Raw genomic sequence first — 12,900 nt, forward strand, 5'->3', positions numbered from 1 at the left:
ACATTCAGCTAGATGTTATCAATCACCCAGCAATTTATTTTTGATATACTGATATTGACATTTAGAATGTTCGAAATAACAACAAAGTGCCTGTTGTTTTTGTAGTTTTTTAAAGTGCTTCTAATTTTTGCATACGCCTTGGACAACTGTCAACTTTCAGTTTTTCTTATAAAGTGCCGTGTGTTGAACACGTCTTTTTTCGGTGGATTTGTGGAAGTTCTTATAAATTACAGGAATTTCTTAATAAATATCCTTTAAACGACCTTAATATTGTGAATATTAACAAGGAAATATGACTCTAAAATTAACAGCTAATGTTAATAATCCACCAATCAGTAAGTTAATACGTTTTCTTAACTATCTTGATATTTTTAGGTTATTTGGCTGGCATTTGTTAAATGTTGGCAGGCCTCCGAAAAACTAAAAAAATATATTTCATCATTCTAATCTACTGTTTCATTTGAATTAAACAATCTATTTTCTTTGTTAATTTCAGGTGGTTTAGCTACAGCGCATTTAATTAATGACACCGTACCCGTGGAAATTGTTTGGGGCAGTGAAACTGCATTGTTGTATCCAGATGGCAGACGTCTGTCCTGTTATTCCAACAACGATGTTTTGCGTGCTTTAGCTAGAGCAGCACCAGCTTATAAATTGTATGGAGAAACTGCTATTGAACGCACACAAATCGATCATTGGTTGTCTTTTTCACTAACCTGTGATGAAGACATCTCCTGGGCCATGACTTTCCTGGATAAATCCATAGCTCCGGTTACATATTTGGTAGCCAACAAATTGACCATAGCCGATTTTGCTTTATACAATGAAATGCATTCACGCTATGAGGTTTTGTCTGCCAAGGGTATACCCCAGCATGTGCAGAGATGGTATGATTTGATAAGTGCCCAGCCACTTATACAAAAGGTATTACAATCCCTGCCCGATGAAGCCAAACTCTCTGCCAAACAAGTTAATCGTTCGAAGAACTCTAAGGAATCCTCTCCAGCTGTCACCTCTAAGCCTGGCGAACGTAAACAAGAGGGTAAATTCGTTGATTTACCCGGTGCCGAGATGGGCAAAGTTGTTGTACGTTTCCCCCCAGAGGCTTCAGGTTATTTGCATATTGGTCATGCCAAGGCTGCTCTTTTGAATCAATACTATGCCCAGGCTTTTGATGGCACTCTAATTATGCGTTTCGATGACACAAATCCCGCTAAAGAAACTGTGGAATTTGAAAATGTTATTTTGGGCGATTTGGAGCTGTTAAACATTAAACCCGATGTATTCACCCACACCTCCAACTATTTTGATTTAATGTTATCGTACTGTGAACAGTTGATAAATGATGGTAAAGCTTATGTTGATGACACACCACCAGAACAAATGAAAGCTGAACGTGAACAGAGAACGGAATCTAACAATCGTTCAAATGGTGAGTTATATTAATTGATATGAAATAGATCGACATGTAATAGAATTGGAATTTTGTTTTTTAAGATGTGGCTAAGAACATGTCAATGTGGAAGGAGATGTTAAATGGCAGTGAATTTGGACAAAAATGTTGTGTACGTGCCAAAATCGATATGTCATCGCCAAACGGTTGTATGCGTGATCCCACCATCTACAGATGCAAAAATGAACCTCATCCTAGAACGGGTACCAAATACAAGTAAGAAAATTTTAATTTAGTTAATTAAAATTAAAATTTTGTTTAAAATAATTTCTTTTATATTAACTTATTCCTTACAGAGTCTATCCCACATACGATTTTGCCTGTCCCATCGTGGATGCCATTGAAAACGTAACCCACACCTTGCGTACCATGGAATATCACGATCGTGACGATCAATTTTATTGGTTCATTGATGCTTTGAAACTACGCAAACCCTATATTTGGGAATACAGTAGATTGAACATGACAAATACCGTGTTATCGAAACGTAAATTGACCTGGTTTGTGGATTCCGGTTTAGTAGATGGTTGGGATGATCCCCGTTTCCCCACAGTGCGTGGTATTTTAAGACGTGGCATGACTGTTGAAGGTTTGAAGGAATTCATTATTGCTCAGGGTTCCAGTAAGTCTGTAGTCTTTATGAATTGGGATAAGATTTGGGCTTTCAACAAGAAGGTCATTGATCCCGTTGCACCACGTTATACAGCCCTCGAATATGAAAATCGTGTTGTTGTGAATGTAGCCGGTGCTAAGAAAGAGAAAATTGAAGTTCCTGTTCATCCCAAGAATGAGTCTTTGGGCAAGAAGACAGTTTCGTTGGGACCCAAAATCTACATTGATTATGTCGATGCTGAGGCTTTGAAGCAGGGTGAAAATGCCACCTTTATCAATTGGGGTAACCTTATGATCAATAAGATCAACAAAGACTCAACGGGTAAAATTGTCAGCGTTGATGCTGCTTTGAATTTGGATAACAAGGACTTTAAGAAGACTATTAAACTCACTTGGTTGGCAGTTGAAGATCAAGCCGAAGAATATCCACCTACTTACTGTGTATACTTTGACAATATCATTAGTAAAGCAGTTTTGGGTAAAGATGAAGATTTCAAACAATTCATTGGTCACAAGACCCGCGAAGAACAACAAATGTTGGGTGATCCTGAGTTGAAAAAATGCAAAAAGGGTGATATCATCCAATTGCAACGTCGTGGTTTCTTCAAAGTTGACAATGCCTATGCTCCACCAAGTGCTTATTCGAATGTTGCTTCACCAGTTATTCTATTCTCTATACCTGATGGTCATACTAAAGATATGCCTTCATCCGGTTTGAAAATCAATACTGCCACCAATCTGGATGCGAATAAAGCGGTAAGTGTTTTTTTTATTTTTATACCCTTCAGCATGAGTGGTAAGGGTATATATACGTTTGTCAATCCTTTTGTAATTTTTATTTTCGACCCTATAAAGAATATATATTCTCTGTCTGTCGAAATCAACATTCCGAAAACTCCTAGTATATTATGTACATTAGTCTGGGTCGATTTGTATGGACGATCAAAAAGTAAAAAAATCGTATAGCAGAAACGCAATCTACGGAAAATTCTAAGAATCTTTCCTCAATAAACCATAGGTCTAAAATCAAATCCTATCATACGCATTTCGTAGGCCTCCTAATACAAGTGAGTTGAATTTACCCACGCAACTAATTTACAGGAACGTAAAATAATATTGTGAAAAGTATAGAATTCACAATACGATTCTAAGCTACTAAGAAAACGTTATTTATTTACATTTGCTAATAAAAATAATGGTTACTCCAAGCTTACTCCCATTTAAACTTAGTTTGTATAAAACAAAAGAGAACATAAACTATAACAAATATGTAGTTCTCAATTTATGGGCTCCAATGCTCTCTTATAGTTTTTGTTTACTCACACGTGTAAAACAAAAAAATAATATTCACATTATCAAACGATAATATCGTGCCATTGTGTCGACAACTTTCATTTGTTTAACAACATTTTAGTTTTGTACGGAGTAAGTTCAATGTGGGGAGTAGTCCAAAACTTCTGCAGATACACTAAACAATGCAGACTAAAACTAAACACACAAATATTGGTGTGAATGAAGATTGTTTAAATAGTGCGATGTCGCGGTTACATTTGTATTCATGTGAACAGCAACATAAATGAGACATTCTTCGTAGACAGTGAATGGGAAATATGCTGACGTATACATTTGATATTATTGCATTATTAAATCAAAGAAACTCTTTATCAAACTGATTGTAATTTTCTTTTAGCCAACATCGAACGGTGTACCTGCAAATGCTGCTGCAGATTTAGATCAAAAGATATCCAAACAGGGTGATATTGTACGTGATCTTAAGACTAAAAAAGCTGATAAAGCTCAAGTTGATGCTGAAGTTAAAAAGCTATTGGCTTTGAAGGCTGACTACAAGGCTGCCTGTGGTAAAGATTGGAAACCAGGACAAACTCCAGCTGCTGCTGCTGCTCCCGCTACAACTAAAGCTCCTGCATCGCCAGCTAATGATGCCAGTTCTGTTAACGCTAGCATTATAAAGCAAGGTGACATAATCAGAGACCTTAAGGCTAAAAAGGCTGCCAAAACAGAAATCGAACCACAAGTTAAAGTTCTCTTGGAATTGAAGGCACAATTTAAGACATTAACAGGTCAGGATTGGAAACCTGATGTACAAGTACCAAAAGCTAAGTCTTCCTCCCCTGCTCCAGCTGTCGCCAGTGCCAACTCAGCAGTAGAAGTTGTTTTAAACAAAATTGCAGAACAAGGTGATAAAGTGCGACAATTGAAAACGGCCAAAGCTGACAAAGCAGCCGTAGATGCTGAAGTGAAATCATTGTTAAGTTTAAAGGCTGAATATAAACAATTGACCGGTAGTGATTGGAAGCCTGGTGCAGTAGCTCCCGTTGTAGTGAAACAAGAAAAGTGTCCAGATTTACCTTCTGTCTGTGCCGTCACAGAATTATTGAGCAAAATTTCGGCCCAAGGTGATAAAATTAGACAATTGAAGTCCAATAAAGCCGACAAAGCCACCATTGAACCCGAGGTAAAACTATTATTGGCTCTGAAAACCGACTACAAGAGTCTTACCGGTCAAGAGTGGAAACCCGGCTGTGTAGCTCCCGCAAATACGGTAAAAACTGAAACTATTGATTTGACTGTCGCTGATTCTGATTCCGACGTAGAAGCAGTTTTAGAAAAAATTAAAGAGCAAGGTGATAAAATACGCAAATTGAAATCGGAAAAAGCCCCCAAAACCTCCATCGAACCCGAAGTACAGTCATTGTTAAAGCTTAAGGCAGAGTATAAGACCTTAACTGGTAAAGATTGGACTCCAGATACTAAAGTTGATTCGAAACCAGCTGTCGTTAAACAAGAAGTAAAAATGGCATCTGCTCCAACTTCCGAAAAAGATTTGCTAACCAAGGAAATCAATGAGCAGGGTGAGAAGGTACGCACTGCCAAGGGCAACAAGGCACCTAAAGAGGAAATTGATATGGAAGTAGCTAAATTGTTGGCCTTAAAAGCCAAATACAAGGAAGTTACAGGCACCGATTTCCCAGTAGCCGGTCGCAGTGGTGGCAGTTCTAAAAAATCGGAAAAGAAAGAGGCTGCCAAACCCGCTAAACCAGTGAAAAAACCAGAACCAGAGGCTGCTACCGGTGCAGTGAAAAAACAAACCCGTTTAGGCTTGGAAGCCACCAAGGAAGACAATCTACCCGAATGGTATTCCCAAGTGATAACTAAAGGCGAGCTCATAGAGTACTATGATGTATCGGGCTGTTATATCTTGCGTCACTGGTCGTTTGCCATTTGGAAATTCATTAAGAACTGGTTTGATGCTGAAATCACAAAAATGGGTGTTAAGGAGTGCTATTTCCCCATCTTTGTATCGAAGGCCGCCTTGGAGAAAGAAAAGGATCATATTGCCGACTTTGCCCCCGAAGTAGCCTGGGTGACTAAGTCTGGAGAGTCCGATTTGGCTGAACCCATAGCAGTGCGACCTACCTCTGAGACCGTTATGTACCCTGCCTATGCCAAGTGGATTCAATCGTACCGTGACTTACCCATCCGCCTGAACCAATGGAATAATGTAGTACGTTGGGAATTTAAGCATCCCCAACCCTTCCTACGCACCAGAGAATTTTTGTGGCAAGAGGGTCATACGGCCTTTGCCGGCAAAGAGGAAGCCGACAAGGAAGTATTAGACATTTTGGAATTGTATGCTCAAGTTTACACCGACTTGCTGGCCATACCTGTGGTTAAGGGTCGTAAGACTGAAAAGGAGAAATTCGCTGGTGGTGATTATACAACCACTGTTGAAGCCTTTATTTCAGCTTCCGGACGCGCCATTCAAGGTGCCACTAGCCATCATTTAGGTCAAAACTTCTCAAAAATGTTTGAAATCGTCTATGAAGATCCCGAAACCCAACAGAAGCAATATGTCTACCAAAACTCCTGGGGTATTACCACCCGTACTATTGGCGTCATGATTATGGTACATTCTGATAATCAGGGCATTGTTCTGCCACCCCATGTAGCTTGTGTACAAGCCATTGTTGTACCTTGTGGTATTACCGTCAACACCAAGGATACTGAAAGAGCTGAACTTTTGGACGCCTGTCGTGAATTGGAGAAGCAATTGTGCGGCAAAGGCATTCGCTGTGAGGGAGATTATCGTGACAACTACTCTCCCGGCTGGAAATTCAATCATTGGGAATTGAAGGGTGTGCCATTGCGTATCGAATTGGGACCCAAGGACATGAAGGCCAAACAAATTGTTGCCGTGCGCAGAGATACCGGCGAAAAACTTATTTTGGCCATGGAAAATGTTGAATCGAAGATTTCTCAGCTATTGGAAACAATCCATGACAGTATGTTGGCCAAGGCTAAGGTTGATTTGGAAAGTCATACAAAGATTACCAAGAACTGGGCTGATTTCTGTAAATTCTTGGATCAAAAGAATATTCTGCTGTCGCCCTTCTGTGGTGAAATTGCTTGTGAGGATAAAATTAAAGCTGATAGTGCTCGGTAAGTTTGTAAATTGTTTCAATCAAAACTTAAACTAATTTGTTTTCTGTTAATTTTACCATAGTGACGAAGATGCTGAGCCTGGTGCACCAGCTATGGGTGCCAAGTCTTTATGCATACCTTTCGACCAGCCTGCTCCTATCACTGCTGCTGACAAATGTATTCATCCAGGTTGCACGAACAAACCTAAATATTTCACCTTGTTTGGACGCAGTTATTAAACTTAAAACGACGTTTCGAAGTTGACGAATTTTACCCCATACGAGATTTATCTACAATTTAAATTAAAATATGTTTTGTTTTTTTTTGCTATGTTCACATTAACTTATAATTGATAATGTTTTTTATTTAAAAAATATATGAAAATAATTAATATTTAGTATCTCATAAAAAAGTGAAAATTACAAAACTGACTGTTTTTTTATTTAAAAGCTTTTTAAATTACAATGTTAGTTTGTATGATAAAAATTTTAACCGAATTTTGAACCTGAAATTTTTCATGCATATACCGGATGACAATGCAATCAATATTCAGGCCTGTCACAGAATTCCATTCCGATCGAAAGTGGAATTAATTCCGTAATTTGCTTCTACACAAAAAGTAAAACGAACATTTCTTTCGGAATGAAACCACTTACAGTTTTCAAAGTGGAATTGATATTTGTTTGTAATTATTTGTTTTTTCTTAAAATTTTAATAAATTTCTGTACCAAAAACTTCACTTTTGTTTTAATATAAAAAGCGCTATCAAATTAAAATCAGAAATACAGAATTATTAAATATTTTTGGAATCTGAAGAACCTAAAACGAAATCGATCGGAATAAAAACTATGGAATTGGAACCATTCCGAACGAAATGTGTGACATGCTTGATTATGTTTGAAATCAAATTCGAAAATTCGATCGTAACTTCGAACAATTTTTAAATTTGTGAAAATGCTGTTAAAATAATCTCCAAATCATGCGGATGCGGATTCCTTAAAAGAATAATTGTAGATTTAATTGAGTAAAATTTCTTACATTTTCGAATTTAAACATTTTTAAAAAAATTTAAGTGCATCATTTTATAAAACGCAACGACAAACGTTAAACAAATTTTTGTATTTATATTCTTCATACGAATTTCTTACGTTTCTGAACGCTTCGTTTTATAAAATGAGGCCCGGAATTACAGTAAAGGAGTTACATAATAACCACTCTGAACTGATGTAGATGAACCACAAAATCGTTTGCAATACATATTTAATTGTTCGATTGATAAAGACTTTGAAATTGATTATCGACAAATCGTACTTGTGGTTTGTTTCGTATTTGGCCGAATATAAGATTCCCTGCCCGAATAAAGTTTCGGTCGAACTCTACTTATCAGTCTTAATTAATCTTGTTCGGAAACGGACAGTGACAAATAAATTTATTGAAAACAAAAATTAATTTCTTTTTTATAATTTATGAAGAAATCCAGTATTTAGAAGTTGACTTCGCTTCAACATTCGAATATTTAATCTCATTATCCTTAGTATTTTATTATAAAATACAACTTTGCAAACATAAAACATTCCTTTGTCTTCTAATTTTTCAACATTTCGCCTTCTCTACATTCTCTTAAATTATTAACAGGTATACAAACAATAACATCAACATTACTTATTTTATTATTTATCAACTGTCTGCGATGTGCTTGCTTCCACTGCCGCTTTTTCGTCCTCCTTAGCATCTTCGCTTAAAGCTGCCATATTTAAACCACCCTCATCATCGTCGTCGTCATCACCACTGCTACCTGATTTATTATAAACTGTAGGATACTGCGTAAAACAATCTTGCATGGTACGAAAGGCTTCATAACAATCGGAACCTTTAGGTTCAGCTTCACTGTAATGGAAACAGGAAAAAGCTTCACGGAATTCAACGCCACAAGGTCCGGTAGCCATGCCACCCAAACAGGGACAGCTCCAATTAATTTCACCATCCTTTGTTATTAGGCCCTGTGCCGGTTCTGGTGGTGGCAGTTCAATGGCGGGAGGGGTAGCATGATCTTCTTTTGTGGCAAATATGACGGTATCTTTGCCAAATATTTGTTTCAAACTGAACGACATTTTGTTGGTTCTTAAGTTTATTCAAAATCTAAAGGTTGTGCTGAAGTTTTAAGTATTTGGAAATGACACGGTATTTCTTGAAAATAACCAATTAATGTAATGGCAGCTTTGGTTTTTGTAGAAAATGCTTCCGGTACTTTTAGAATTCCGCGTTTTTGATTAATATCAAATTTCACTAGTTCCAGTTCAGTTTGTCCCCCAATTTCTCCAAAGAATTCTGTTAATGATGATTCTATGCTACCTTGAAAATAGGCTGGAGTAATAACGGCAGTAGAGTCTTCCCTAAGTTTTCTTTACAGGTGCAATAATAGTTTTGTTTTTTTGTGTGTAGTCATTTCATGTGAGAAAAGAAAAATTTCATCATTAGTTTTAAGGCACTACATATAGGTTTTATATAAACTTACAATTCCACATCCAAGTAATAATAATTGTTCATAATTTAGTTGCCTTTTTGCAACTTATTTCTGTTTTATTTAATAAAAATTTTAGAAAAACAAAAGTTTCTATACAAATTTTATGTAAGTTTTTGTTAGGTTAAGTTCTTATTTTTTGTCACAATGGGAGTTAGTGGTGTGACTGTTGCCACCTTTGTAAACAAGAAGTTGGTAATGCGAAAAACGTTAAATAATTAAATTTAAATCGATATTTTTATACAAAGTTTAAAAAATATTCCCGTTGCAAACAAATTACTATTATGACGAATTTTTTCACAATGTGTATAGAAAAATATACAACATCCGCTCGATGGCATTTTATTGCAAATCACCTTATCATAAAATTACAGAAATAAATTTTTCATGAAAAAAATTTAATTTGCCCAAAGCCCCAAAAATTTAAGCACTGAACATTTTGTTGGAATTTGACTTAAATGCAAATGTACTTACATTTTAAACTTGAACAAATTACATATTTTTCAAACAAAAAACATATGGCTTGAATTTTTGTTTATTTTTTACTGGAAAAGGCTATTAAAATAAAGTGTAATTCAAAGCTGGAATTACACTTGCTTTAAAAACAGGTGATTGGCAACTCATTTAGTACTCCCATCACTATTTGATCTGTTACAGAATTATCGATAAATCGAGGCAATTTTAATTCAATTTTTAATTTAATTTTTATTGAGACTTGAAATGTAGATCACAAAAAAGCAGATGTATAAAGATAACCTTGAATGCAAAAAAACTTAAAACTATACTGTATTGTTTTAATAAACATTTAAGACATTATAATTTTGAAATAACGCTACATGCTTAGATAAACTGGACGGATACGTTTTACAACAAAGAATAAACATTAAAAATTATATAGCTCGAAATATAAAAAAAAGTTTACAATGACTGTTGATAGTCAAGTGTGAGATCCTGTAAATCGAGGCAATGTTCAACTTAAATTCCAGTAAAAATACTTATTGGGTGTATTTTTTAAAAACAGGTGATTGGCAACTCAATTAGTACTCCCATCACTATTTGATCTGTTACAGAATTATCGATAAATCGAGGCAATGTTCATTATTTACACATCAATAGTACATTCAGAGTTATTTTTGTTGTGAAAACAATTGTAAGACGTCACAAACAAGCGGGATTTTGATGAAATTAAAATTTGTGAAAATAAATATATAATAAAAAAATACTTAAGTATTGTGCTTTAAATTGTTTGATCTAATTTATTTGCTTTAATACAAGCCATGAGCTGTCAGGAAAAGGACAGATCTTTGGCAACAGCCACCACTACCGACTGTGAAGAAGATGAAGACTTTGGACCACTGCCCGTCACAAAACTGGAAGTTAATGGTATAACCAGCAATGATATACAACGTTTAAAGGCCGCTGGCTATCATACAGTGGAGTCGGTGGCGTTTTCTCCCAAAAAAGAGTTATTAAACATTAAGGGCTTTTCCGATAACAAAGTTGACAAACTACTGGCACATGCCTCTAGTTTAGTGCCCATGGGTTTTACAACTGCCTTATTTTTCTATCAAAAACGTTCAGAAATTATTATGCTGACCACCGGTTCGAAGGAATTAGACAAGTTGTTGGGCGGTGGCATTGAAACAGGTTCGATTACAGAGTTATTCGGTGAATTTCGTTCCGGAAAAACTCAATTATGTCACACTTTGGCAGTCACCTGCCAGCTGCCCATTAGTCAGAACGGTGGAGAGGGTAAATGTTTGTACATAGATTCAGAGGGTACCTTTCGACCAGAACGTTTGGTGGCCATAGCAGATCGTTATAAGTTGGTAAAGGATGATGTTTTGGATAATGTAGCGTGTGCACGAGCCTTCAACTCGGATCATCAAACACAATTGTTAATGCAGGGTGCCGCTATGATGGTAGAATCAAGGTAAGTACTGCTTATTTCCAAGTTGTGCAGTTTGCCAAAATTATTCTCTCTCAGATATGCCCTAATCGTAGTGGATAGTGCCACTGCGCTATATCGTACGGATTATGCTGGTCGTGGTGAATTGGCTGCTCGGCAAATGCATTTAGCACGTTTCATGCGCTTACTGTTACGTCTAGCCGACGAATTTGGTGTGGCTGTTGTCATCACCAATCAGGTGGTGGCTCAAGTTGATGGCGGCGCCATGTTTCAGGCTGATGCTAAGAAACCTATTGGAGGCAATATCATTGCTCACGCTTCAACTACACGCCTGTCACTGCGCAAAGGTCGTGGTGAAACTCGAATATGTAAAATTTATGATTCACCTTGTTTGCCTGAATCAGAGGCAATGTTTGCCATACAACCCGACGGTATTGGTGATGCCAAGGAATAATTTTGATCATGAATTTTATAACATATTTTTTTGTAGTTTATAAGTATAGTTTTTAAGACTGAGTTTATGATAATTTTTTTTCTTTTTTTAAATTTAAATATTTCTATGTATTTATAAATAAATTAAGAAAAATATTGTTGATTTACATTATGATGCATTAAACGAAACTTGATTGGTCATCATTTTATTATATTATATTATTTTGTTTTTTTTTTTAATAAAAATTTTAAAAGAATTCCTTTAATACATTATAAGTAATTATGCGTTCAAGTACGTTTTCCCCTAAAATAGCCTTTCAGCTTGACTACCGTTACCGAAATAACTTCAGTTACCGTTAGCGATATAATCGTTACAATAATAGAGTTTATTGAAATCTACAGAGTTTTAACCACTCAGAAACGCGACGCAAAACGAAACACGATTTTCCATAAATTTGTATTGATTTTCATTTAATTAATTATGAGATTTATAATTTTAGCTGAAAAAATAGATTTTTCAATAAAAAACCCAATATTAATGTCGCAAATCTAAGCACTAACGACGCAAAAATTACTCAAATCGAAGCAGTAGCGAAGGACGGAACTTCGAAACGACTTAAACCGAAGCGACGCAAACCGGGGTATTGGTTTATATTATATTTAAAAAAATATATATTTCAAATACCAATTTTGCCAATAATTTAATTCAGGATGAAATGACCGTTAACGAAATAGCAAATACCGTTTGATCAATTGTCGGTCCGAATTTCTAAGGCTTTGGAGAGGTCTCTGAAATGTTAATCATTAGATATCCATATTGTCTATATTTATAATTTGGTAATCCAGATACATATACATATGTAGATAAAAAATTGAGAAGGTTGTGGTTTTTAGCATATAAATAGCAACCGGAACGGGACTATAGCGGATATATTAATGTGTCAATATAATATATGTAAGTTATTTGAGGTCTTTGGAATGTTGATTTCAACATACAGACGGACATGGCTGACTATATCGACTCCGAAATCTATAACGATCCAAAATATGGAAGTCATTTGCAACACTAGAATCTTAAATATTTCCTAAAATAATTATTCGATCTCAAATGTTTTGATATAATTTAAAAGGGCTTGAGATGCCAATTATAATAGATATGATATTTTTTTGCAACATTTTATGTTAACCCTCCGGCGGGTGAGAATGTTTCATTTTCAAACTGAAATTACTCCTTGATGGTCCATGGGAAGTATACCCTCCCCCACATGTATTCCAAGGAAATTCTATCTAGAATCGTTTAAAAAAAAATCAAAGCGATCCGACCAATAGTTTAGTTTCTATTGAGATTTAAATTTGTTTAAATATGAAAAGGTGAAAAGGTCCCGGGGACCTTTTTCATTTTCAAACTGAAATTACTCCTTGATGGTCCATGGGAAATATACCCTCCCCCCACATGTATTCCAAGGAAATTTTATCTAGAATCGTTTAAAAAAAAATCAAAGCGATCCGACCAATAGTTTAATAAATATA

At 35.8% G+C, this 12,900-nt stretch overlaps 4 protein-coding genes across 4 annotated transcripts; 2 read left to right on the forward strand and 2 right to left on the reverse strand.

The window, feature by feature from the left end:
* The first annotated feature begins 175 nt into the window (after nt 1-175).
* On the forward strand, nt 176-6,935 carry GluProRS (Glutamyl-prolyl-tRNA synthetase). The gene is made up of 6 exons (XM_065515336.1): nt 176-335; nt 497-1,432; nt 1,498-1,669; nt 1,750-2,821; nt 3,756-6,526; nt 6,591-6,935. Exons 1-6 carry the CDS (start codon nt 293-295, stop codon nt 6,745-6,747), a joined length of 5,151 nt encoding a protein of 1,716 aa, XP_065371408.1. The 5' UTR covers nt 176-292; the 3' UTR covers nt 6,748-6,935.
* A 1,055-nt stretch (nt 6,936-7,990) lies between these two features.
* On the reverse strand, nt 7,991-8,619 carry LOC135954493 (mitochondrial intermembrane space import and assembly protein 40-B). Its single transcript, XM_065504676.1, has one exon. The coding sequence runs from the start codon at nt 8,617-8,619 to the stop codon at nt 8,179-8,181; it is 441 nt and encodes a 146-aa protein (XP_065360748.1). The 3' UTR covers nt 7,991-8,178.
* A 17-nt stretch (nt 8,620-8,636) lies between these two features.
* Nucleotides 8,637-9,186, reverse strand: LOC135954503 (uncharacterized). The gene is made up of 2 exons (XM_065504686.1): nt 9,024-9,186; nt 8,637-8,910 (listed from the first exon to the last, which is right to left on the reverse strand). The coding sequence occupies exons 1-2, from the start codon at nt 9,053-9,055 to the stop codon at nt 8,637-8,639; spliced, it is 306 nt and encodes a 101-aa protein (XP_065360758.1). The 5' UTR covers nt 9,056-9,186.
* A 1,054-nt stretch (nt 9,187-10,240) lies between these two features.
* On the forward strand, nt 10,241-11,559 carry spn-A (RAD51 recombinase homolog spn-A). The gene is made up of 2 exons (XM_065515337.1): nt 10,241-10,962; nt 11,017-11,559. The coding sequence occupies exons 1-2, from the start codon at nt 10,307-10,309 to the stop codon at nt 11,390-11,392; spliced, it is 1,032 nt and encodes a 343-aa protein (XP_065371409.1). The 5' UTR covers nt 10,241-10,306; the 3' UTR covers nt 11,393-11,559.
* The last annotated feature ends 1,341 nt before the right edge of the window (nt 11,560-12,900 follow it).

The sequence above is a fragment of the Calliphora vicina genome, chromosome 1, assembly GCF_958450345.1.
Source record: "Calliphora vicina chromosome 1, idCalVici1.1, whole genome shotgun sequence".
NCBI classification, from domain to species: domain Eukaryota; kingdom Metazoa; phylum Arthropoda; class Insecta; order Diptera; family Calliphoridae; genus Calliphora; species Calliphora vicina.